Consider the following 27104-nt stretch of genomic DNA (forward strand, 5'->3'; position numbering starts at 1 on the left):
TATTAACTGACTTTATCGTCTTGTACAGTTGGAATGTTTTGTTCTCCCAATGATTTGTTGATAAGGTGAGTTACTCCACCTGGAGGACTAAAAAACACCCATCCACATCCTTGGCTTTGGTTTATTCTTCATGTGATGTGCAATACTGCTGTGAAAACAGAAGAAGGGATCATTGACTGTATAAGAGAACTGGACTGAGTGACCCCTCCCCCCTCACGTTCCAAACAGGTTCAAGAACCCAAAATCCCAGACTTCTATTGATAAATAAACAAATAAAATCCTATTTGTCAGTATAATCATTCTTGCTCTGCTAGTTTTTTTTAAATATGTTCTTTTTATCCTAATTGTTTTCATGATGTTTTTTCTCTAGTACAATAACCGTCAAGTCATAAACCGACCAATCAGATGTTTCAATAAAAGTAGGCGGTGCCTGCTGACCCCCACCCTGTATTTTCAAAAAGTTGGACGGATGTAGTAATGTAGCCCACTTTCAGGTGTGAGGGACTTCCAGCAGGCTCACTTCTGATTGGCGAGAGAGGTTACCATAGAAACGATGACTCAGACCAACTCGGACCTATCACTCCTCACCGCCGTCGTCTGGCTCCAATATGCGTCCATATTGCGAAAGAATGACGACTGAATGGATTTCATTTGTTTGGATCTGGGATTGAGTCATTTCCTATGGGTGACATCACACTCGCTTAGTCCAGTTCTCATTTACAGTCGATGGAACGGACAGGGTGATTTCCAGGTTGAGGTCTTTTAGTTTGTTGCTGTTTATTTTTAGTGGACTATAAAAATAAAAATAAAACATTTGTTTCTGTAACACTGCTTTAACAAATGGTCCTGGCTTTTCATAGTAAAAGATTTATTTTCCACAGGCCTTATTAGGGGTCTGTGTGTTGCTCCACCTTTGGCATCCCATCTTTCAGACTCTGCACATTTTCCTTTAAAAACAAACAAACTGTTTTTTGTTTTGATTCACAATAATGTTTGTTTACCCGGCCAAATTCTGAAAATTGAGCAAACCTTCATTTATTGTGTCTCTCTGCACAAAAAAAGCATAGACATTTGAATTTAGATGACAAATACATTCAGTTAGAAATCCTAATGTGACCATTGTGTCATTTTAGTCTTTTTGTTGGCCATAAACGGTTTGATTCAGTAAATGCCTGACATAATTGTGACTGTTGCATCATGAGTCTTTTTTTATTATTGTCTCATTTAGTAAAATGCTTTGGGCTGAAAAGACCATCTGGATCTTTTGGCCCCACTTTTAAGTCTGAGACACTGAAACAAAACAAACTTCCTTCATTTGTGTAACACTTCTGGTTTGCCTTTTTTAGTTATTTTACTTTCTCAAAGAAGTAGTTTAAAAACCCTCAAATGCTAGAATTTTAGTTATCTGCTCCTCTTTTAAAACTGGCATTTATGAAACCCTTTTGTAGTTACCTTAAATCAGTGCTTCTCAATTATTTTTTGCCAGGCCCCCCCTAGGAAAAAGAAAAGGTTTCGCGCCCCCCCTAACGTCACCCCACACACACACCCGCGCGGTTACGATATATTCGGTTAGTATCTATAAAAAGTGAAGTAAGTTCGTGTAAGTATACCTAAAATCGTATCTTCTAACATTAACAAAAGAAAACAGCATTATAAATCCACTTTCAACAAATATTAACTTCATTTAGCCACACAGAAACCCTGTTATAGTCTAAAACAGAAAAGAAGCTTAAAGTGCCTGAAACCAAAAAAATATTTCATTCCTTATTTAAACTAGAAACATTTTGACCAACTGAACCATTTGATGCTGAGAAAAATAATTCAATCAATAAATAATATTAAATGTTAATTGATCTGAAACGTTAACACAGCAGCACACATATTTAACGTTTTTAGTCTGAAGAAATAGGTAAAAACATTGTGCTGATTTTTTCTCCTAAAAAATGGATTGTTTATTTAGTATCTGCAGCTGTTTTCCTGCATTACCTGCTGTCTTTATGTCAAACACTGACACCAACTAAATGACAGGCAGACAAAGAATACATTTATGGAAAATAAAGACACGTCATCGAAATTTCTACAATAGTTAAATAAGGACTAATGGCCGACGAAGTGTGCGTTATTACTATTTAATGCACGCCGTGGAAGCCTGAACCGTCCGATGTCGCATCACGTAACAAATAGTCCGCGTCGCGTCGCGCCGCACCACCGCTACAGTCAAGATTCGGCGATATATCTTTGATCTTTGATGCTGATCTTTCCAATGGTTGAATAAAGCATCAGTTCAGAGAGAAAGTTCACCTCTTACCGCTTGTTTTTGTCCAAATAATGAAGCAAAAGGTTGTTTTAAAGAAGCCAGCGCAGTGATACAAAACATTTAAGCTAGGTGACCGGAACTTCTTTTTTCACCGTGCGGTTATCAGGTTTTAATGCACACCCAGCAGCCAATCAAAATCAAGTATTCACCCGGACCATGGTATAATAAAGAATGACATTATTAGCATGAGCTGAGTCATCTAAAGGCACCGGTGATCCTGGTGTTGCATAATCCAGGCAGCGCTTGCAGCACTCCACGTGCCCCGTTCCACCTGGCAGCTGAGCCCATTACCCCTCCCCTTTCATTCTCACACACATAGAATGAAATGAAATGAATGAAAGAAATATGAGACAGGAGCAGCTGCAGGCACGGCAGTTTACAGTTTCAGGCTGTTACAAACTCTGTGATAGAACAGATAATAGGAAACCAATAGAGGTGCAGATTTTTTTCAAAGCAGTAAGCCGCTGTCACCACCGCCCCCCGTTAAATTTGCGCCCCAGACAATTGCCCGTATCACCTGTGCCTAAAACCACCACTACCCCCCGGCATCGCATCACGTCACAACAAACCATTTATTTTAGACATTTAAACATTTTGTGAGCCTTTAGCAGAAACAACAGGCGACAACAGAAGACCAATTCTCTTTTATTGTGTAATATATATATATATATATATATATATATATATATATATATATGGTTCCTTTTCAAATCAGATCCATCATATATAAAAATGAATATTAGATGATTGTGCTGTTACATCTACATGTTGTGTATTCTGCACTTACCTTCTTAAAGGTTACCCTCGTGTCAGATCCACAGGCTCTGTGATGAATTCCTGCAGGAGGAGCTGCAGCGGCCAAAGGAGCTTCAACAATTCCCCTCACGTTTGCACAAACAGGTCAGTGTGGATTATGTTTGCTTAGAACTGGAATGCAAACCTTTATTTGGAGTCTAAACTATCCAAAAGTGTGTTTTTGGCTTGGATTCTTATGATTTATGAACAGCGCTGGGCATCAATGCCAAAAGAGGGAATTGATTTGACTTAATTACACAAGTTGAGGATAAATTTCTCAATTTGTCTGGCCTAAAAAATTAGGGGTGTTAAACCTTAAAAAGGCCATTTGATCCAGTTTCTTATTGACCAAAATCATACGAGAGCAGCAAAGTCCCACTTTGTTTAGAAAAACACACTTTATTAATGTGTTTGTGGCCATTAAACTATTCATTTATAAAATGTAGCTTTTAAATATTTACAAGAATTGAATTATACCAGTGTTTTTCAAATGTTGAACAATTTTGACAGCAGCACATACTAGTTCCTTTCAAAATAAAATACACTGTGTCAAATATGCTCCTCCTGCTGAAGCAGATTTACTTGAATTAAAGAAAACCAAATATGCTTTTTTTCATTATTATGACTTAGGTACGTCATCATTCTTTTTCTTTTATTATCAGATATACACATAAATTTATGCATATTTTATGAATAATGCAGCTCTATACCTTTAGAACTTTGTCTCTTAAAAGCAACTGTTGTGCCACAGAAGATAATAGCATGAGCTTTAACCTTATTCCACAGATAAATCACTCTTACTGTAGATTAAACCTTTAACCATAATTTTTGATCAGGTATTTGACATGTTAAAAATCAGAACGTAAATAACAAAAACTAATTGAATAAAAAAAATTAACCAAAACTACAAACTGTTATTTTATCAAATTGTTTGCGTTTTTCTTTAAGGCCTAAGAGCCACAATGGAGAAATAGAAGAGCCTCAGGTTGCAGACTGTAGAACTAAACCCTAGTGATTAAACAAATAATAAATACAACTCTACATTTATTTATTTATTTTTAGCAAAAGGTGCTTCGTGACTCAATTAGTTTTTTTTTTTAAGTCAACTTTGATTCAATAAGTGGATTTCTGTTTTAAACCCAGCACTAGTTATGAAAGATTCTGTTTAAAGAACTTATTTTTTTCACAAAAAGCTGTTATGTGATGAGGATGTATTGTGAAATATTTACTGCTGAGTCATCCTGAGGGCAGGAGTTGTGTTTATTAAAGACAGATGATCATCTTATTATTTTACATTTAAAGGGCCAGATGTGAATATCTCCATCTGGTTAGAGACCTCTGTCACTGCCTCAGGGGACGTGAAGTAAAAATAACCTAAAACTTTGATATTTTTTGTAGAGAAACAATGTTTATGGTGAATTTTGGAGAAAGTAACAGACAAGTATGGTTGCACAAGTCGGATTTTATTTATTGTGCTTTACAGGGATATAAATAATGGCAAAAATTACAAAAATTAGTGTGCTGGAAGCCCAAGCCTATGTACATTAGTTGATCAACAGTGATGTCACCAAATGTCTCCACTCAAAACACAAGCTCAATAATCAGTCACTCTTTCAATTATCCAACTTTTATTTTGGTACCTTTATTTTTTTTTTCCAGTGCCATGTTCTGCAAACCCCTTTGTTTCTTTACATGTATGAACAATGAGTTGGCAAAATATCTATGTACATTTTGTAACCGGATGATGTCTCATCCAAATAATACAATAATACTGCTTTTAAAATAGTCCATCTGCAAGATAAGAGCCCCATGAGAAATGAAGGTTGACCTGATCTAAGTGTTAGCAAGCAACCTCTAACATTCACTCTCTGTACATATATGAACATCTAGACTTGATTTTTTTTTTAAAGGATTTTCATTATTATCCCGCCCAAGGTTTTTATCTCAGCATGTTATAGAAAAATATTGTAACATTAAGACAACAGTTGACAAGAATTGCACAAGAATAATCATCATGGTAATATAATACTCTCATATTAAACATTAAAATGTCGGGCAATATGAATAGAATACGTTCGATGCGGTTTTATTCATGAGAAACCTTTTGCATCTTGAGCGTGTAGTTGCAGCTGGTCCAATCATATAGACACGCTTGTGCATATGTATTTTCTGACTTCAAGGAAAACAAAAACAAAAACGTAGCTATCCTGGCACCCATGCCCACCCAGGCTTATATCATCATCATGTCTCTGGAGATGCTGACCCACAAAAGTTCAAAGGTTATGTGCATAAAACAGATCCAGCTGCAGAAAGTTGAGGCTGCTTTCATATAAGTGTACATTCAGAGCAGACGGTCGTCTGTTAGGATGCAGTCCTGTTAGTGCGCATCTACCAGTCCACTGTTTACTGTGACAAGCATGTTAAAAAATCTGTAGTCAACCTTAAACGATGGAGTAGCATCCATGTTTGGAGTCCTTTTTGCATTGTATGTGTGACAACTTCCATGTTTAGGGCAGGCTACATTCTTTGCATTCCACAGTAATAGACATGAGCGTCCGGCATTGCCCTGCAAACGAGATGACATCACTTATCGAGAAAGCCCCCACAGGCCGCCTCCTCCACGGCGCCCCTGGTCAATCCAAAATAGCCAACATGCGTCTCACAAGCCACATGCTTTAACCCAAAACAAGCTTTTGTTTTTAAATTTCTTTTTAAAAAGGGCAGGTTTGATTAGACTAACTCCAAACATCCAGAAAAGTATCAAAGAAAACAAAAAGAAAAAGTCAGTACTTCTGTGTCACAGGCCTACGTTTAAGTCTTACCTTTAAAAGAAAATCACAAGCCTTTTAGTATTTCAAAAACTATCAAAGAACATGAAGTACATTCGAGTAGCCTGCTGGCTGAGCCAGTGTTACTCAAAGATACCCTGCGGTATTTCGCTTTTTCAGAAGTATCTTCCCTCTAGTTGGAGTTGTCATGTTCAGACAACTCCCGTCTTCAGTGCCAGCTCCCACTGCGCCCAACAGATAACTAAACCGCCGTTATGGCTCGTACAGCAGCACATGTCATTCAAGTTGTCAAAGGGAGTCAGACAAAGGGTCGAAGAAAAAAAAATAAGACCGCTAAAGGAGAAAAAAAAAAGGAGACACACAGCCAAGAAGCGTAGAGTGGAGAACATTTGATTGTATGCTGACTGAGAATCGGAGTCGACCGTTCTCCCTATAGTGAAGTGCACTACAGCTCTGGGTTCAGAGGTCATGCGTCAGCCCGGAAGGATGAGGCCAAAGAGGTGGGGGGAGAGGTGCAGAAAGAAAAGGAGTTAAAACACAGCGCCAACCGTCATCATGCAGCGGACAGTCTCAGCTAACAGGGGCGGGGCGGGGTGTGTTTTTTGTTTTTCCGCCGGTGAAGTGACGCGGCGGCGTGCGCCGCTTGTGCCCAACTCCGGGGCACAGCCCCAATACAGGGCAACCTCTGAAAGGCACACATACACGGGAGTGGACAAGGCGGGTGTATGTTAGAAAATAGTGGTCTCGTACTTGGTGTTGACTCCTCTTTTTGCCTCCTGACCTGGCTCCACAATCCACGGCACATTGGCGTGTCCCTTTTGGTCCATTGATGGCTGCTCCATCTGGTTCAAAAAGAGGCAAAAGATTTGAGTGATTTAGAACGGCAAACATAGCTGGCAGCTTTAAAGGCAAACAGCATTATTGGTTTGTCATTGAAAGTTTCAAACCATTGAAAGTTTATTTGCTTAGAATGCTGCTGCTTTGTGGTATCTTTTGTTTGTTTGCAATTTTTCTTAACAGATCAGCAACAAAAACAAAAAAGTACCAAAAATCTAATTCCAGAGTTTATAAATTACAGAAAAAAGAGAAGTTCTTGACAAAATTCCTGCACAACCAAATCTTTTGAATTAAGAACATTTTATTTGTGGTACGACTAAACTTTGGCCTCACTTAACTTAATCCTAGTATGTCGACTTATTTAGTATTTTTTTCTATTGGTGTCAAATGAATGCCTTAGTCCCACTGGCCGTTAGTGGGTCAAAAATGGGAAAATCTGTATGAGTACACAGGAAATTTTAAGATCGTAGACCACTGTGACAGGCATGCTGCGACCAACAGGTCATAGTTAACACTTAAACAACACGTACGGCTAAGTAAAGATTAGGTAGGCAAGACGTGTCGTCCAGATTATTATTTTGTCAGCTGAAACACTGCACAGAATCTAGGAAATCAGATAGAACATTGTGTGGGCGTCCTACGAGCACTTGCGTATCACCTGCACACCCTGTACGTGCAACATTTGTGCGTGATTAGTATGGAGCTGCAGTGTGTGATTCCTCGTAACCCTTGTGCTATCCTAGGCACTTTAACATTGGGAGTTGGGTCATCTAGACCCACTAGACAGTGCGCTGAACCTTTTTTCTTCAATGATTTGTGATCTTCACTGGTGTTCATGGATTACATGAAATCTTTCCACCTTTGTCATGGTAGGGAGAACACGTCAATGTTAGGGTGGGGTCATCTAAGATAGCACAAGGGTTAAAGACACAGTCTAACATTCTCTGGCTAGAGGTTTGGTTGTCGCAGTGGAAAAACAAAAGCACCGAAATTGAAGCATAAATGCTCTTTGATGTAAAATGATGCCGGTTGGCGTTGTGAGACTGGACCTTTCTTTACGTCTGTAAAAATGAATAGAGTGATGGAGGTAATAACCCAGAAGTGTGGAAAAACTGCAAACAGAACACACAAAATGCAGACTGAAAGGAAGTAACTTACAGATCATGTTTTCTCCATAAAGAGAAGAAAAAAGGATGGAAAAAAACAGAAGAGCTTAAAGGACCTGTAACTGAGCTTTGTGAGGAGGATGGAAGAGGCGAGGAGGGTGAAGAGGGGGCCGGTGAGGGGTGTAAATGTGGCCCAGTGACCAGCGGCTGGAAGGAGACATGACCTATAGGAACAGAGTCCATAGTGGTCAAAGTAGGCCAGCTGAGCAACACGCTTCCAAAGCAGCACGACAAAACCAGGGCAAAGACAACGCAGCTGCATAGCAACAGGGAAAGGAAACACCTCAGCATCAACGGACACGAGCGTTAGTGCTTAGCCAAAGTCAAGCTGGAAACAGCAATGTTATGCCACATTTAAACATGGAAATCCTACATAGCAACACTCCAACCAATACAAGGATGGAACAGCAAGAGACGTTGAAAGCCTCTATAAATCCCTCTCTTTTTTTTGTAATCGTTACATTCACTGCAGTTATTCTTGTATTATCTGCTGATCAGCCAACAAAGAAAACTACAAGGATCATTTTCTATTATGAACTTAACAAGCATCCGTCACAGCCTCGGAATTATGGGAAGGTCATATAAACTATGAAAATGAATTTACAAGTAAGCCATATATGCTTTTGAGTCTAGACTGCTAACCACCAACCCAAAAATAATGTGGTAAATTCATTAAGTCAGATCATTTAGATCACAAAGGCGGGAAGAGCACTTCTGAGTAACACTATAAAAATGATCCGTTTCAGCGAGTTAACAAATCCTTAATGAACTGGTTATAAATGTGCCTTAATAGATGATTGAGGGCCCAGGTTGTGCCATATCCACACCACCATTGGGTTGTTTGTGTGTTTATATACAAATTCAGTGCACCCAGAAGCCTATGGGGTTTTGGAACAAGGTTGAGGTACTGCGGCGACGCCTGAAGGGATGAGCCGAAAAGACAACAAAGCTATAAAAATGACTATGTCCCCTTGAGTCTGTCACTGCAAAAAGCTGCTAACCACCAACCCAAAATTGTTAGTACTAAGTAATGACTTATTTATTTACTTATTTAAGTGTTAGTATTAGTGTTATAAGTTTTATTTGGACGTTATTCTAAAGTTGGAAATGTTCCTCATTTACTAACATTTAATAAATTAGGAATAGCTGCAACTTTAATAACAACAACCCAGCAACCTATATAAACTAGTAACTAATACTTAGTTATTGAAAAGGCATTATATAGTAACATACTACCAGCTTGTTTATGATCGATTAATAAGGTACAGATATAAATCGTCAAGTCAATGATAACTCACTAAGGCTTCTTGGTCATCGGCTATCCCTAAGGGTCAATTATAAATCCTTACTAAACTGTTATTTTACAAGTCACTTATAAATCATTTAGCTAACAGTTTATTAAGGATTTATTAACTAGCTAAAACATAATTATTATGAAGTGTTATCCGCTTTGGCCATGCTGCAGATACATACAAAGTTAAGGCTGTTACTCCAAGTTCATAACGGTGGAGAAATGTTGGGTGGAACGATCATTGAAGATGCAAAGCAAAAATGCCAAGAGGGTGTGAGGGACCTGAAACAAAGCAACCACGCGTTACTGTAAAACACAGGGAGCTGCCGCAGGATGAAGATTATGGCCAGCGGATGGCAGGAATATTAAGTGAATCCTGCAGTATCTCTGCTTTGCTGCGCACCACGAGCCATTAACTACCCATACACACACACACACACATGCGTGGGGTAAGGAAAAGCACAATTAATCGTAAATGTAATGGCTGCAGACGGAGCAGATTGTGTTTACAGACACGATCGTCCATCATCTCAGCAAGCACAAGACCACTCACTAACACTTTTGCTCTTTAGCTTTCCATCTTTGTAACATTTCATCTCAATATAATCACATATTCCCCTGGAATTCTTTCCTCTGTGATGTGATCTGCATTAACACTGCATCAACTTTTTGGATAGATATCAGAAGTATCCAGAAATTAGTCTTAATTTGGTTTAGAGACTAACATAAAGTGATGAAATCAAATGTCTTTTTTACTCTCAGTTTTTATCCTGGGTCAGAGTCACGTGACTGCAGAGACTTTACCAGGATATTGTTGCCATGCCCCTTCCTTGTCAGGAGGAGAGAAGCCTCTCCAAAGTGGGTTAGAGAAACTATTTTAAAGCTGTGTTGAGCTAATCTCGTGTTGACAGGTTTACTGACAGACTTTGTGGTGCTGTGGCTGCAGGGGGCATGACACATTTATACTGAAATCCATCTAAGTATGTGGGAGACCAGGATATATCCATCACAAAGAAGAGATAGGCTTTTTATAGCACGACTTATTTTGAGCCATTTGAGTAACACGACTGACAAAGAGACGTAACAGTAATAAATAGGACAATTGAACAATAAACAATAAAATAAGCAGAAATTCTTTAGGTTTATTATATAGTTGGATATACTGGGACGTAAAAGTGTATGATGTAAGACTGGGCATAACTTCTTTGAAAGAAATAAACATGAATGCAACGTTTGTTTGACATTTGATCTGTCTGTTTTGATTTTCTCTATTTCGAATATGATTTTGCTTTGCCTTGAATACGAAATTTACCCTGTTAAGTTATATTAAGACACAAAACATCGATTCAACAAAGTGCACATGTGTACTGACTACCACTAGAGAGAACATCAGGAATAAAAGACGCCTCTTCTTTTCTTTTTTTAACTTGTCCGGTCCAACAGCTGAGCACACAGATGAGAGCTGAAGGCTCTAGTGCTGGACATATTTTACTGTTACAATAGGGGCTATGAATCTTCTGACACACAAGGTGTATATTTGAATAAACACCTTTTGTAATTTAGGCTAAATCTTGTTTATATTGATTACATTTATGTCCTTTTTTGTTGTTCAACCTGACGGAAAAGAAGAAGAGGAAAGAGGGGAGGGATGTTGGCGACGAGGGGTAAGGGCACAGAAGAAAGGGGGAAGAGGGGATTAAGGAAATCTGGAGGACGATTACAGAAACCTCTTCAAACAATCAGGCACTGAGGAACAATTTAAACATTTTATAAACAACTTTAGTGGTTTTATTTTTTAGCATTATTTAATAATTTTTTGTGTTGCAAGAAATAGTCGCCGACCCTCATGTTGCAGCAGTGACAACATGAACAAAAGACGCCATATTTTAGAGAACAATAATATACTTTAATACAGTAATACACTTACACAACATTTAGGGCTGTGTGGATAAAGTTACAACAAAACGATCTCGCCATTTGTCAGCAAAAAATATCAGAAAAAAAGAAGAATGCTGGATATTTTAATCCTTAATATGTAATATATATTTTTAACCAGCGCCGCAGTAGGCAGTCAGTTACTGTAGCCCCAAGCTAGCTTACTATTTTGTGTTTTTGTTTCGTTTGTGCTTTTTTATTTTCTATTTTCTCTCGTTCAATGTTTTTTTAGACGGACATGTACTTTTTCTGTTTTTATACATGATGAGTGTAAATGCGTTTCAGACCACTTCTGGGACTGAAGCGGTCTGCGGATCCAGTGTTTACGTTTGAGAACGCATAATCGAACAGACTGGCATCCATATGAGTACACTTTATCTACCTGCACACCACCTAAAGGTTGTCACACAGCAATGCGACGGCCTCTATGGAGCCCAATGCAAACAGACCTCATCAATCAGCCAAGTTTGTAGGAGACTACAGGGACAGCAAGACCAAACGGGCGCTTAACAGATCAAATATACACACACACCTTTGCCACTTTGTCTACTGGACCAAGACACACACAGAGCAGCACAAAGAAGTGTCAGAGAAAGCTGTGAAACCAACTGCAACACCTGGAAGAAGACTGAAAGAAGCAGCGATGGAAGACTGGGATGGATCCATATGGATGGATTATGGAGACTCCAATGAAAATGGGGGTTAATTAAACGCTTGTAAGAGCTTTTCGCAAAGAAGCAAAGATAAAACGATTCACGACAAATCCTGGGTTGAAAGGTAAATTCAGAAAGTTCAAATTCATCCTGAAGGACAAGCGCAGACAGTATTTTTTTTAATGCAAGCTATTGGTTCCTTAACCCTTTGACATTTTTTCAACCATTGATGTAACTTTTCCAGTGGATTCTGAAGGTGATATGCAAAGCTGCCTTTCTCCAGGTCAGAATCAGCTGACTCATGTTGAAAGAGGTAAACTACATCAAAGAGCATGTGTTATTTAGGTGTTGTTGGCGACATTTCTGCCGTTAAAGGGTTAAATATGCTGTGTTTTATTCTGATCTGAATTAGAAGTTAGATTTATTGTCTTGCTTTCCCTGTATTTGAAAAAACCTTTAAAGAATACAGGGCATTCAACAAATGAAATGATAATTTTACCAACTTGAATCCCAAATCCTCAAAGTTCTGCCATCAGAGCGTCTGGACTGTAGCGTTTTCCTTCAGGATGCATTTGCCCTCAGAGGATATCTACGTTTTTACTCACTGATTTGCGGATGTTAACTCTGGGCTTGGGGACGGGTTTGTTGGGTTTGCTGTCAAAGCTTTCTGGGAGCGTGGACGATCCGTGACCACTCTTCCTGGCCTGCAAGGCCAACTGGTAGGCCACTTCGAATGCTTGACCAAGCGTCAGGATGATTTCATAGGCCAGGTTCTGAAGAAAAAAGGAAAAAAAAAGGAGAAATGAGAGACCAAAGGGAAATAAAAAATTGCCTTAAGCCTCAGTGAGCCTTTAATGAGAGCTTCAGCACTGACCACATCAAACGCAGTGAAGACATGGCAGTAGTGGTGACTGGATTTGAGGTCTTTGGTGATGTAAGCAAAAGTAGACAGATCTTCCGGGTCCTGAGCCGCACACGAGATGTTACGAATCTCATGCTCTGCAATTATGTTCTGCTGGAATACGAAAAAAAGAAACAAATAAGTGCTGTAATGTTTTTTCATCTAAATTTTCTTTTCAGTAAAAAAAAAATACAAGATTTATTATTCTTTCTAAGACTTTATAACCATCAAACTATTGGTTTGAAAATATCTTGTTTTTAATTGATTAATTTGTCACACAAAAAAACTAAGTTTGGTAGTTAAAGCTTTCAATCCACTTAGATCACAAAAACAAGTTTTAAATTAAAGACTTAAACCTGACCAAACCACTTAAAGAGAGGTATAAGAGTATAGAGATGAACTAAATCTAAGCCATGAATAAACAAAATTGAAGTAAAATAGCGGATTTTACAGAAAACATACAAAGTAATCTTTTTTTTAACCTGTTGATTTAGTTATCTCACCTGGCACCTAAGACTATTCCTGATATACAAATTGCCTGATAACTATAGTTTTCCAAGACAAAGTTTCTGCAGAGGGGCAGTAGTTCATTAGAAATCTACTTCTGAATTGTGGGCGGGACGGTTGGCATGGAGCATTACCCCCCCCCCCCCCCCTTCCCCTCTCCTTTGCTAAGAGCTCAGAGCAGGGAGTTTGTAGCCCACCCAGCGTATTTTCTACTTCCCACAAATAAGCTTTTTTTCAAAACTGCATTTTTACGTCTGCACCTGATTCAACACGTTTTGAATCAAGAAATACGAAGAAATAAACGTCTTAATATATGTCCTCTATCATCAGAAAATGCCACAAGTTAAAAACCCAATTTTTCAATTTTTATGGGAGAGGACCTTTGAAATCAACAATCATCTGTTTTTTACCTAAATAAGATAAAACCAATGACCACATTTAGAACCTACACACATTTCTTTTAAAGTTTCTTATTGTTAATTACAATTTTACTTAAATTCAGGATCACCGAGTTTTGATCTTTGCCTCAGTAGTATATATTTGAATGTTTTATCGTTTAGAAATGACAAAATATTCCCAGAAATCAAAGGTTTTGAGTGGATTTTAATTAATGGAAGGAATAGCAAACGTGTTTAAAATTCAAAGATGTGGATCAAAACAGTCAAAATTACAGAAGCTGGTACAGTTCGAGTTCTTTTTTTGTGTTGTCTAATATTCAACTTGGCCTAAAGTCAATCTATTTATGTGATGTTTTATTTGGAGTTTTCCCTTTTTCCTGAACACATGTTTGTGAACTGTGAAACAGTAATAAAAAGCTGTCTATTTTTTACACCTCTGAATGTCAGTGGTGCTGAGTGACCTTTATGTGTTATTTACTGTAGGTGTTGCTGGAACTCTGCACGTCACCTTATTTGTGGCGTCAATGAACTTGACTCCTTTGTAGGACACAGAGAGCACAATGGTTGGGACTTTCTTCATCTGTTCTGTCGACTTCTTGGAGCGGCCAGAGAAGAACATGTGGAAACAAAATGAAGAGAAGCAACAGCGGCTCATGAACTTTGAACTCTTTGGAGGTTCACATTATAAAAAGCAACACTTGTGCTGTTCGGTTGGAAAGGTTTTCTAAATATTTCTTCTGCTCAATTTTTAAAATCACAAGATCTCCAAGGTTCAAGAGTGTCTATTTTTTATTTTAGGGCACAAGAAATCAAATCAAATCGAGCAAGATTCCTACTTTGGTAGTGTTTACAAATCCATCTCTAGAACCTCCCTCCTCATTAGGCATCTTTACTAAAGATGTTATTCAGTGAGGAGCTTTGCATTTACATAGAATATTCCCCCTGCTGTCATCTTATCTGTCCCAAGTATTTGAAACCATGAGCCACGTTCCATTCTTGTATCTCTAGCATAACTCGTCTTCTTTGTTGACTATCAACAATCTTGACTTGGCCCAAACCTTAACTCTTCTCTCTCCTGGAATCCACTGCCTGCCGTCTTTGTCTAATCTTCTATTTACGGTTTTGTATATCTATTTCTGCTGGTGGTGAGAGGCTGCAGCTCGACCCTGTCAAGATGAGGCAGAGCGGAAAAGCTGACAAAAGCAGCTTTGAATACGCCTGTGAAGTTGGAATTTACACATCCACACTTCGTAGTTGTCAGAGAGGTGGAAGTAAAAACACAAACTGGGATCCGTGCAGGCGAGCAACAAGAAGGTAGAGAAGAAACATATATAAAACGAGGTACATGTGATGTGCACGTCATTGCTCCCTAGTGCAGCTGGGGAAAATGGAAATCAAAAAACATGTCCTATGATTGTTGAAGCACCATTAGATAAGAATGTGAGATAAACTGAATGGACAAGTTAGGAAAGAGAACAATTTAAAATAAAACATAGCAAAAAAAAATCCTTATGCAAAGTAGATTATGAGAAAAACAAACAAAAACCAAAATGTAAAGAGATGCAGCTCTATTTAAGGTTGTTGGGGGTAAAAGAAAGAAAAATGGACTTTAAAGCACCAAGAAAAACAGTAATTCTAATAGAATCTTGTGCGGAGTTGCAGAATTACATCAGGTTTGTTTGTTTTTATTATGGACGTCAGAAAAATGCAGTAAGGTGCATTACGTTTAACAATCTTTACTAGACAATTATAGATTAGAAGTGTAGAGCTACGTTCACAGGCCTTGGCAATATTATGGACGTCAGAAAAATGCAGTAAGGTGCATTACGTTTAACAATCTTTACTAGACAATTATAAATTAGAAGTGTAGAGGTACGTTCACAGCAGTGACGTGCAGTCAGGAGAGGCAGGTGAGGCACAGCCTCACCTGTCATTATGGGAAGAAAAGAGAAAAAATAAATTCAATTATTATATTTAATCAGTAAGTTGTGCTTTGCGGTCATTTTCCATTTAAATGTACCATTTTTGGGTGTTTTTTCTTTTCAAAATCGCTGAATTCCCCGCATTTGCCGTTCAGATACTAAGTGACCTGCGATGAGGCACCAGCCCGCTGAGCCTCACCTTGGATTGCGCAATACCTATGCAGTCAGACGGTACTGCTGTCTCTCTGTATGTCGGTTCAATCACTTGTACTATATGAGCTGAGTTTAAATAATTTAGCAGATGTATATGATGCACAGTGCTTGTTTTTATAAATAACTGTATGTGAGGGACGTGTTTCTTGTGCTGAGCGCTAAACGACGGCGAAAAAGCCGCTGGGTGAGGCCAGACATTCTCGTGCCTCATGTTGCAGTTCTCGTGCCTCATGTTAGGGGGCGCCGGTGAGCCCTGAGATTATGACGCTAAAAATACTAGAAGAAGTGATAGCAAGCGGCAAGTCATTTTCTTCAGAAGGAGCGGCGTATGGACTTTATTTACAACTAAAGGTAAGACGATAATAACGTTTGTGCTTTTTTCTATGCTGCAGTTTGTATATGAAAAAAAACATGTTGAAATTATATTTTAAACAAAACGTTAACTGTTGTCAATCAAATGGTGAATAAGTTACTCAGTTATTTATACTCATGGTTCATATGTTTGTAAATCTGACTGATGACGTCAGTGCCTCACCAGCCATTAACCTCACCGCACGTCACTGGTTCACAGGCCTTGGCAATGAGCGATCAAGCGACCACTTTAAATGAAAAGTCCATGTAAATGCACATGAATGTGCGTTTTGGGATTCTGCGTTCTAAACTCTTGCATTCACACATTGTTTCGCCAGTTTTTAAGTCAATTTTGGGGCTTTACATACAAAACGGGCGGTTGTCGAACACGAATTGAAAGTGACACCAGATTGAACTTTGACCAACGAGGGTCTTGGATTTGATAGTGACACATGCATGGCGTCCTTTTTGATTCCCAGAAGTACCAACTGTTCGAAAACTGATCATGAAATTATTAATTGGGGTTTGTGCCCAGCTGGAATTCTATGACAACAAATATATCAGAGTACAGCTGTGAAAAAAAAGACTGGAGCAAGATTCGTGAGATTTGCACTGCTTTGACATTTCACAACAAACTTCTTCCAACTGCAGATACATGTGCTAGTTTATCGGGTAGCGGTAGTTCAGTGTGAACCCCGCATGATAAAAAAGCACAGGCGTCACATGCCTTTTGTGAACAAACTAGTTATAAATATCCCATAAAAGTTTGTGAGGCAGAATCTTACCCTCATTTTTGCACAGGCATCTTGTGTTGACTCTGTTCCTCTCAGCTCTTTAACCAGCATGGAGCCCAGGTACTGTAGAGAAGACACACAGATGCAGCAGATTCATGACATTATACTCTAGTTACTCCATGATATCTTTGGAATGTTATGAGATGAGATGTTAAAAATGTTTTCAAATATTAACCTCAATGTAAATTTCATCAAATAATCCAGAACAGGCCCTGTTCTGTTTTTAGCTGCTCGTATTCATCTGCATTTTGATGAAAAGTACCACCTACATTCAGATCTGTTTGCAGATGGACTGCAGTGGAAACGACTGAGTTGCTGTCTAGCAGCGGGAAGAGCCATCTGCCGTGAACTTTTTCTGTTTTGATGAAGACGATTGTGACGAACGAGTCACGGGGGAAATCACTGTTTCCACCAGAGATGCTTCTGTTTAGCTGGTCTGTAACCACAGCTTCCAGCAAAAGACGATGTTGTGATCGTGATTAAATGTTCTGAGCCTTTTTAAATGATGAGGGACCTAACTGAAAAACCCCCCGAAATTAACCATAACTTTATTCAAAATAGAGTTTAAATATCCCTTAAAAGTTTAGTTTTCGTAAACTTTTTTTATTTTCTTTTGCTTGTTTATAAGTATTTATTAAGACTGCAAACGCTGTCTGACAGTAATTACTGAGAACTTTTGCCTCCTTTCGGGTCATTATCTTTGCTCTTTGTTGCTTCCATCTAAATGAGAGTTGGCTGTCAGTGTTTAAAGTTTCTAAAGTAATACTTTAGTTGTTACCCATAGCAACTGAAACAGCTGCACAGGTTATCAAGTTGAGCTATTTTAAATATAGCCCTGTGTATTTAGATCATTTGTTTTTTATCACCAAGCAGAGACTCAGTCATATTTTCAGCAACATCTATTTTGTTCCAGAGCAGAATGAGGTCATCTGGAGTTTTAATACTTTGTCTTAAGCCAAGCTTACAACATTATATCAGCGTTATGGGACAGTTTCTGGCTCACATTCTACAAATTCTAGCTACACACTGACCAAAGCTGTTCACCATGTCTTGATGAAAGTAGGATGTACACAAACACAAGTCCTTCATTAGTTTTCTAAATCTGACGTCTCTGTATGACTGTACTGAGGTCAGCTCCAACTAAAATACTCTAAAGGTTTAAGCGTCATCCTTGATGCTTAAATGTTTACTGTTGTCACCATTAGTATGTTAATGTCAGTTTAGGTTTTATAATTGGAGACTCTAGCACCAACGGCTAAATGTGCACGGGAACCATTTTTAGAAATAAAGTCAGATGAGATTTCCTCTCTATTGAAAATGCAGGTAATGTGTTTCCATTTGTTTTTTTGTAAAAAGCAAAAGAAGTCCAGGGTTTTTCTAATTCTGCCAAAATATGAATTAATGTTGTGATGTGAAAAAGATTGAATTTGTGGTGTAGAAGCTAGCAAGCCACAAGCTCCCTGCTCCGCTCCATCCCGATGCATCCACTTGTAGACAAATAGATCCGTGTGCGTCTTTGTTTTCCTAGTCTAAGCGGGAATCTGGATCAAAACCGTACGGCTGCATAGCTCCATAGCTGATCATGTTAGGTTGGGGATGTGAGGGACTGTGAGCTAGCAGCAGAAATGCATGATAAAAAAGAAAAAAAAACATACAAGTCGCTCCGGAGTAGAAGTCGCAGGTTTAAGAAAAAAGTCCAACATTTATAAACAAATTCGAGCTTGGCTTAATGCTGCACTCACACCAAATGCGATTCATGCATCAAATTTGCATCTGCTGCCTCTTTGACGCGCGTCAAATTTAATGCTCAGAGCTTCTCCAAAAATGTTTTCATAAATCAGATGATCCCACTGCAGGTGGAGACTGAAGTTTTTAGCCTCATAACTACATGGAGGCTTTGACTGTATGTTTTTGACTATGTTTTAAAAAAAAAAAAATCACAAATAAGTCACTCCTGAGTATAAGTCGCACCCCTGGACAATCTATGAAAATTTTACTCCAGAAAATACAGAAATTAGTTTAGATGATTTGCTCTAATACAAAATGACTAACAGTTTAAGGAGTTTCAGGGTTAAACAATTTGATTTGGAAAACATTCTGAGAACACTCCTGCAAATCTGTTGTCCATTTTACAAAACACACATGTATTTATGGAATGAATTAACATAAATTATAACATCCTGAGCTTTCCGTTCATGTTGACCTAAATGAGAGAACCAGAACATTCTCCCTACTAGCCCACACATCACAATGTTTAACCAACTGCCCAGTAAATTATCTTTGTACAATTGTTTGAAGTCTAACAGTGCATTTTTGAGAAACTAGTCATCTAAGGTGTGAAAAGGAGATGAGGCACTCCGTGTGTGTTTCTTTGGAGCATTTGTAATAGAAGTGTTATTTATTAGTGTAGCCGAAACAGGGAACAGCAATTGTGTTGAATTAGTGCAGGATGGTCACTGCAGCATGACATTAAAACCATTGACTGTATATGAGAACTGGACTCAGTGACTCCACCCCCCCTTGTGTTCCAAACAGGAAGTACCTGCAGGTTCCAAGAAGCCAAAATCCTAAAAAAGTCTATTGAGAAATAAACAGCTATTAGACAATCATTATATTTGTCAGAATAACCATTCTTGCTCTGCTCCCATTTTTAACATCTTCTTGACAATCTAATGTTTTTTTCATGATAATCTTTCTTTATTGCAAGTATTTCAAGTTACAAACTGATCTGCCTCAATAAGAGTATGTGTTGTCTGCTGGCCCCCAGGTCCAGCATTTAAAATGATTGGTTGACACGTTTTGTGTAAACCAATGTGGACTTCCAACAAGCTCGCTGCTGGTTGGCAAGAGTGGTTGCCATAGAAATGTTGACCTATGGGACCAATCACTGCTTACTGACGACGTTTAGACGAAGACACCCCGCATGAACCCGCTCAGTCCAGTTCACTTATACAATCAATGATCAAAACCTTATGACAAAGAGTTTGAGCATGAATCACAAAAAATGAGGTCTTATAAGTGTTCTGTCATCCAAAAAAAACGACAATAAGTGACCATCCAACAGTGTCATTAGAAATGAAAAGAGAAAAAGGTATGGTGTTTTCAGGCATTCACATTTATGGACTATGGTTCTGCACAAAGGTTCTTAGTAGAGCAGAAACTAAAGTTTTTGTGAAAACATTTTATATTTGGTTAAATCAAAAGGTATTTGAGAAAACCAAAGAACCTGCAACTAAAACTCCTACAGACAGCCTGAGGTAAAAACTTACTCTAATTTATAATCTTAAAAGCTTCCAGATGTGCAGTGTCCCAACTTCTACATTTACCTCATTAAATCTTTATTCAGTGTACTTTATGCCTTACTTTGCTTCAGTGCGCTGCTTGTAAGCACTAGATGAATAAATAAAAGTACAGAAAAACACTGTAAAAACCGGATGTGGAGCAATCTCTTCTTTATGTTGTTGAGCAGAAGTCAAGTGAAGTTAAAAACCCATTTGTGTTATTGCAGCTCAATTACGACCCATTTGAGCAAGAACAATGTTCTGTTCTGATTTTCATTAAACATAAAATTCAATTTCTTGCCAACATGAACATCTTTGCAGTGACTTAGCAAATCAACATGGGTCTGACTAACCAATTATCTCGCTCAGCCTTAAATTTATTGTAGTCGGCACAAAAGCTAGGAATACAAAGCTGCATCTGTGGTAACATAGATATGTAACACCTTTTTATATAACTGCCAAAGGTCTATATTTACCAAAGCTACCAGAAGAACCGAGTGCAAACTGACTGAAGTGAGGGCACTGATCCTTCCTACCTCCACTGTGCTCCAGCTTTCTTAGCTGCTTTTCTTTGCCACAATTTGTAGCTTTCATGGGCTTATTTTAAAAAGAATGGTCTTGAAATGAACAGGGAGTCAGTTATTTAACAGATGCTTGTAGACATCATGTAGTGAAGGGATAAAAGACTTACGTAGGCTTCATAGTCACAGGACTGAAAGATGAGTTTCTCTGGATGATGTTGCCAGTACTGCACAGGAGTGGAGGAGGTGGCCTCGTTGGGCGGACGCAGAGTTATGGGTTCACACCATTCACCAGCCTGAAACAACAAACACTTGCACATCAGGACATCCGAATGATCAGAAAAGCCTGCATGTTTGGACTTGACGTTAAAAAGACTGAATTTGAAGACTTGACCTTGTCTAAAAACGGTGGACTAAATTCATGATTTTCCAGATGCAATTGTACATTATAGAGACTTTACTTGGTTACATTTTTATCAACTTTTATGAATTTCCATCTGCACAATACATAACTGTTCACACTCGTTTACAAGATAAACCAGATTAATTTTATGTTGTTAACCAAGAAATACCCAAACCATGGATGGAAAAAAAAGGTCTATTTTAAAAGAAGCATTCAGTTAAGATGGTTTTCAAAGGTGGCTGTTAAAGTTAGCTTCAGTAATTGATCTCTTAATTCAAAGAGAGAAAGATTTGGGTGAAAATTCATCCAGAGCCCTGTGACAGTGACTCCTGAGATAATGGCACAGAGGACACATCTAACCTCCCACCTCTTTTACAAAGCTGACTCATCAGTGCCACCTCAGAGTGTCGTTTTTGGAGAAGGGAAATGCACGATGACGCACACAGACTGGAGAATCAGAGGGATAACCACAACCCTGTGTTTGTCTCCAAGCATTTAGGTCCACACATTTAAAGAATATCTTTGGGTTTTCATTCTTATTGCAATGCTGCTGACACATCAAGTGTAACTTTAATTAATGTCTGATGTAAATATTGTCTTCACCTAACACTTTTTTTTAAAAGCAGAGGGTTTTGTGTTGTTCAAAAAGCCAACCGCTTTGATATTGTATTTAATATGTATGAATATTAAATTTCTACCCTGCGACAGACTGGTGAACTGTCCAGGGTGTCCCCTGCCTTCGCCCACAAGTGGCCGGGATAGGCTCCAGCAGCCCCGTGACCCCGAAAGGGAAAAACGGAATAGAAAATGAATGAATGAATGAATGAATGAATGAATATTAAATGCTTTTTCTAACTGTCAAGCCAAGAAAAAGTTTACATTTTGTTTTTAATGGCTATATTCCTTCATGTTTCTTTTTATAATAATCCTCCATCATATTAAAAAGCTGATATACTGCCTCAAAGGTTTCTAATCTTTTAATCCATTATGTATAAAGACGTTTTTTCCTTTTTTTATAGAAAGGACTAATGTGTTATTTTATAATCAGTTTTTACAATCAAACTTACAGTAATGAACCCGGGTGTTTTTATTGTGTTGATGGGTTTGTAAAGGTTCAGAAGTCGTTTTCTCCCGTCTCCATTCATCTCTTTATCCACCCCTCTCCTCCCATCCTCACCATGCTGACTTGAGCCATCTGTCGCTCCAGCTTGGATCGCGGCACGTCTTCAAAGTAGTTGTCATTGCTGCGCTGCCTGCGCCGGGCGTCAGCCTGCATGATGAGGTGCTGCACGTCCAGAGACCCACCGGCAACCCCCGCCGTGTATGCTGCTTGGCCTACAGAAGGGCTGAGCTGGGGAGGAGTGTGGTTTCCCCCGGGCTCCTGGTAGAAAATGTTGCAGGCAGGTTAGTGAGGTAGAATGAACCATGGCGGGGTTCATTCATCTTTTCATGTGCTGTCACTACTGTTGGTACATAAACAGAGCTGATTTTGTTTCCCTGCAGCTGCAGCTTCATTGCTTTCAATTGCAAAAAACTTTTCAGTAGTGGTATTATTGTGCGGATCATCAACCAATGATGCAACCAAACTTTAGGAAGACATTCAGTTGAGTATAAAACTATTTCCTTAAAAGAACCACTCTGATAAAAATTATGTTTTCAATATGTTCTAGTGGCTGTTGTGACTCAGGAGCAGACAACAAAATGTTGTTTGAAAAAGATTATAGCTGTAATGAGGAGCTACAATCGGCAGCCACAAGCTTCCTGCGCAGCTCCGTTCTGATGCATCCACTTATAGACGACTAGATCCATGTACGTCTTTGTGTTCCTCGTCTGAGCTGGTATCTGCCTCTAAACTGTACGGCTGGATAGGGCCAATGCTGCTCACCATTTTAAAGCTATGTTCATATCGCCCTCTGCAATGCACGTTCAGTGGCCACTTTCAAAGAAAAGTCTACGTAGACGCACACATGTGCTAATTTTGGGCTTCAATACTCTCTTGTTTTGACTCTCAGTTACTTTGCGCCAACAGTCCTTTCCATAACTCAGTGACAAATTTCTAATAAACAACTACTACTCTTCAGAAACTACCTATACCCTAGAAAACAACACAGGTTTTTTTTATATATTGGCTAAAAGCGGCATTATCCTCACAACAGTAGGAATGCTTTAACAATAGATTAAAAGATGATCAGAGTGGGACTTTAAAACTGTTGAGATTTAAATGTCTATTTTTATATCTGGTAGGTTTGTTTATCTCGAGTGAACTGCTCATCAACTCAGAGGAGGTAGTTTCTTTTGAGGAAACATTTCTGTCATCAGCTGTCTGCTTTCTGCAGCTGCTGAGAGGCTGCAACTCCGCAAGAGAAAACAGAAAGCAATTTAAGGAAGAACTCTGCCTGACGAAGTCCCGACTTCAAACCAGATCCTTCCAGACGTTGCTCAGCATTGTTCACACACTGCTGCTCACCCTCAGGGAGATGGCCCGTGGAGGTTTATGCGGCGTGTCTTCGTGTAATCGGTCACCCAATGAGGCCAAGATCCGTTTTCTGTGTCCAATAAGATTGATCTTTAATACCTGAGAAAAAACACATGACAGACATCATGGGTGTGGCCAAGAGCAGGGAATGAAGGAAATACATTTTGAGTTAAAAAACAGAAAAAAATAATAAAAGATAAACAGTTTTAAACAAAGAAATATTTGATTGAAAGTTTTACTGCTATTTTTCCTAATTTGGATAATTTAAAATGTCTTTCATGAAAAATTATAGTATGTGTAGAAAAAATAATTAAAAAGTTAATAGAGGACAAGCTGTAGCAATAAGTGAAAGTGGGATTTTTGAGAACATGCTCACACAGTTACCAGGACAAAGTAAAATATTTTTTGTGGTAGAAAACAGAAAAAAATACATCAAAACCAAAGCTTCACTGCAGGTTTTTACCAACCCATTTCCTTCATTTCACAGCACATTTGACAGCTCTAAACCATCAGTTGCCTGGATAAATATCACAACTTATTTCAAAGTTAAAACTAAACAAAGATGATATACACATGTCCAAAAGCAGGACATAGTGTTTTTTTGCTTTAAGGTATAGCAGTTTTAAAAATGACTGCTTTTCAGATAAATAAGTTTGTCATTGTGTATTGATTCTCCCCAGACAGTCAGGGCATGAACATACACTGACTAAAACCCACAGTTAGGCTCCAGTGAAAGAAGTCTTTCTTTCCGTGGTCACCAGGCACCAACTGTGCCAGGTACAGAGTTTTCTAAGAAGACGTGTAGGAGAGCTTTGCAGCTGTCTGAGGGATAATACTGGCACACTCGGCCACTACAGCAAACATCTGCACGGGTTATGGAGCTGCATTCAATCGTTTACCAGTAAACTATAATCATAATCATGTCACGAATGTGTGTTTTCCTCTGGGCAGAGCACTAGCCCTCAGGGTAATGTGTCGTCAGTCTAATGATTCTCCCAGGAGTTAATCTTGGCCTCAGCTCGACCCCAAACTCACAAGAGCAAACAACCAATGAAAACAGGGAGAATATGTGTTTCTGTGTAGAAATCACTGCTTATGAGAACTGGGCAGAGTGAGCAAGTATGACGTTACCCATAGAACATGGCTTGCTTTCAGCTTCAAAAAAACAAAGTCTATTCAGTCGCCACTCTTTGGGTATATGAATGCCCCCACACTGGAGGCCAGACATCGTCAATTAACAGTGATTAGTGCCAGTCAACATTTCTATGGCAACCACTTTCACCAGTCAGAAGTGAGCTTTTTGGAAGTCTAAACCCCTACCACTTGATAGGGCTACAAGAAATCTGTCAAACGTTTCAACTGTTTGACGTGAGACCACCTGCTTTTATTGAGGCATCTGATTGGTCAGTTTAAAACTTGAATAACTTTCACTACATAAAAAAATATAATGAAAATAAAAATCAGGATTAGCAAGAACATAATGATTGAGTAGTAGCTGTTTAGCCAGCATGTGCTTCCTGTTTGGATGCCAGGGGGGAGGAGTCACTCAGTCCAGTTTTCATATTAGTCAATGGTAGAAATGCACAAGCCAAAGCAGTCACTAGATGTATAAACTGTCTTCCATAGGTACTAAATGGAGTATAAATGTTGTTTTGGTTTTATAGCCTGTATACCTAGGTTAAGAAAAAGAGGTAACAAAATTAGTTTCAAAACTAAAACGCAACCAGACACATAAGGATGTACTTGCGTTAAGTTTTCTGTGCCATTTTCAAAAATCTATGTGCTCACAGGCTTATCTGTTATCTGGACTTGTTAGCTTCGCTATGACCATCTTCCATATACACCTTCCTCCAACAGTGTGCTAATTCTGCACAGCTTTCAAGCTGGCTTAAAGACTTTTACTTTGTTAGATGTTGTGAATCATATTTTCCCCCAAAACAGCCAATTTGTTTTACCGTGCCGTTTCAAAATGAACAGCAATGATTTTAACTCAGTGGGAATGAGCTGTTTTAGATTAAAAATATACAAAATCTACATGTACATTTTGCACTGAGTTATCATGTCTTTAACTTGTGCAATAATTACAGTTAAAATGCATTTTACAAAATCCTGCTCTGCTTAAAAAACTGGATGCTGGGTATTTTTGGTCCACATGAAATGTTATAAGATATTCACTTTTCTGTCCAGCTTGTCTGGGCAACACAGCTTCAGTCAATCCTAACATTTCTGTTTCATCCAACACAAACAAACCAAAAATCTTCAGAAAAAGCACTGTATTTTGCCCTCAGTGTTGAAAATCGGTGTTTTGCTTTCCGTTATGCAACAGCATCTACTTCAAATACGTTACAACCCTCAACCTTAACTTGAAGTTCAATTGTCACCATAGTAACACAGAGCTGCTGCAGCAGTCACCCACACATACTTATCACTCTGCAAAAATGAAAAAACAAAGAAAAAAATTCACGTGTTAGCACACACACGCACTTCCCAAACAGCTGTTAAAGCTCAGAATATTGATTGTTCTTAAATGGAAAATAATTTAATAGCAGCCTCACCTTTAGTTTGGAAACACACACATTCCCTGCAGCCCCTGACTCATTAGCATTTACATGGTATTCAGAAGTCCTAAACTACCACCTCATATATTTTTTGAGCTTTTTTTTTTTCTAAATTTGATGCATTTTCTTTTTTTTTATTACTTTATTTTTATTAGTTTTTGTTACATGTAAACACAGCACAAACCACAACAACAATCAAAAACAAGGGTCACTTCTAGGTGCTTCTTGTGTCTATTTGTTGTAAAGTGTCCATTTTTCCCATTTTCGGTGTAATTGTGCCTCTTGCCGTCTCAGCCTGTATGTTATTTTTTCCGTTGAATAGATGGTGTTAATTGTTGAAGTCCATTGCTCCTTTGATGGGATCGACGTAGTTCCCCAATTCCTGGTCAATGATTTTTTAGCAGCTAGTGACATAACTTTGAATAAGCATTTGTAACTTTGGTGGACAAAGTTTCCTGAGAACATGTACAAATAAAACAGTTGTGGTTCCAGAGGAATTGTATATCCCAGAACTTTATATGTTATATCACACACCATCTTCCAAAATCCTGTAACATTTGAACACTTCCAAAATATGGTCTACATTTACTTCTCCACATCCACGCCAACAGCTCTAATTTCTTTTTAACTGTTTGTTCTTTAGTTTCGGTGTTATAAAAAATCTAATACGTTCAGAGGGAACGTAATTGAATTTTAAAATTTGAGTTTTGAGAATATTTATTTTATATCCTGACAAATTTGATGCATTTTCACCTTGCTCATCACACAACCATTACAGTTTAGCTCTGCTCAAACTGATTCAAAAGAGCTAGGATGATATAACCTTGATGACTGTCCGTTCTGTTCTAAGAGCACTTCAACCCATCTATCAAAAAGGAAGGAAAGGCACAGACAAGCAAAAACTGAAAAGCTGTTGATACCAGAGTCTGATATTCTCTATGCTTTACAGGCTATTAGTAATTCCAAAAGCAGAGCTGAGGATGCATCTTTTTGTGT

At 38.5% G+C, this 27104-nt stretch overlaps 1 protein-coding gene and 1 long non-coding RNA gene across 15 annotated transcripts in view; one reads left to right on the plus strand and one right to left on the minus strand.

Moving 5' to 3' along the window:
- Positions 1-4554: 4554 nt before the first annotated feature.
- anks1b (ankyrin repeat and sterile alpha motif domain containing 1B) overlaps positions 4555-27104 on the minus strand; it is a 205825-nt gene continuing 183275 nt past the window's right edge. For 3 of the 14 annotated variants that reach the window (XM_023952553.2, XM_078941580.1, XM_023952563.2), the window contains 10 exons: positions 23542-23649; positions 22252-22455; positions 20842-20967; positions 16861-16932; positions 14098-14184; positions 12658-12798; positions 12389-12556; positions 7961-8068; positions 6652-6743; positions 4555-5678 (listed from right to left, as the gene is read on the minus strand). In XM_023952553.2, coding sequence (XP_023808321.1) covers positions 5630-5678; positions 6652-6743; positions 7961-8068; positions 12389-12556; positions 12658-12798; positions 14098-14184; positions 16861-16932; positions 20842-20967; positions 22252-22455; positions 23542-23649 — 1155 coding nt within the window. In that variant the 3' untranslated portion in view covers positions 4555-5629. Of the gene's footprint in view, positions 5679-6275; positions 6744-7960; positions 8069-12388; positions 12557-12657; positions 12799-14097; positions 14185-16860; positions 16933-20841; positions 20968-22251; positions 22456-23541; positions 23650-27104 lie in introns of those variants that run through there. The other 11 variants (XM_078941579.1, XM_078941582.1, XM_023952556.2 and 8 more) reach the window with 10 other exon arrangements.
- Positions 15990-27104, plus strand: part of LOC144989336 (uncharacterized) — a 34944-nt gene continuing 23829 nt past the window's right edge. Inside the window, exon 1 of the long non-coding RNA XR_013653481.1 lies at positions 15990-16075. This is a non-coding gene — a long non-coding RNA (uncharacterized LOC144989336). The remainder of the gene's footprint in view (positions 16076-27104) is intronic.

This window comes from Oryzias latipes, chromosome 23 (assembly GCF_053564925.1).
Source record: "Oryzias latipes strain Hd-rR chromosome 23, Olatipes_Hd-rR_3.1".
Lineage (NCBI taxonomy): Eukaryota > Metazoa > Chordata > Actinopteri > Beloniformes > Adrianichthyidae > Oryzias > Oryzias latipes.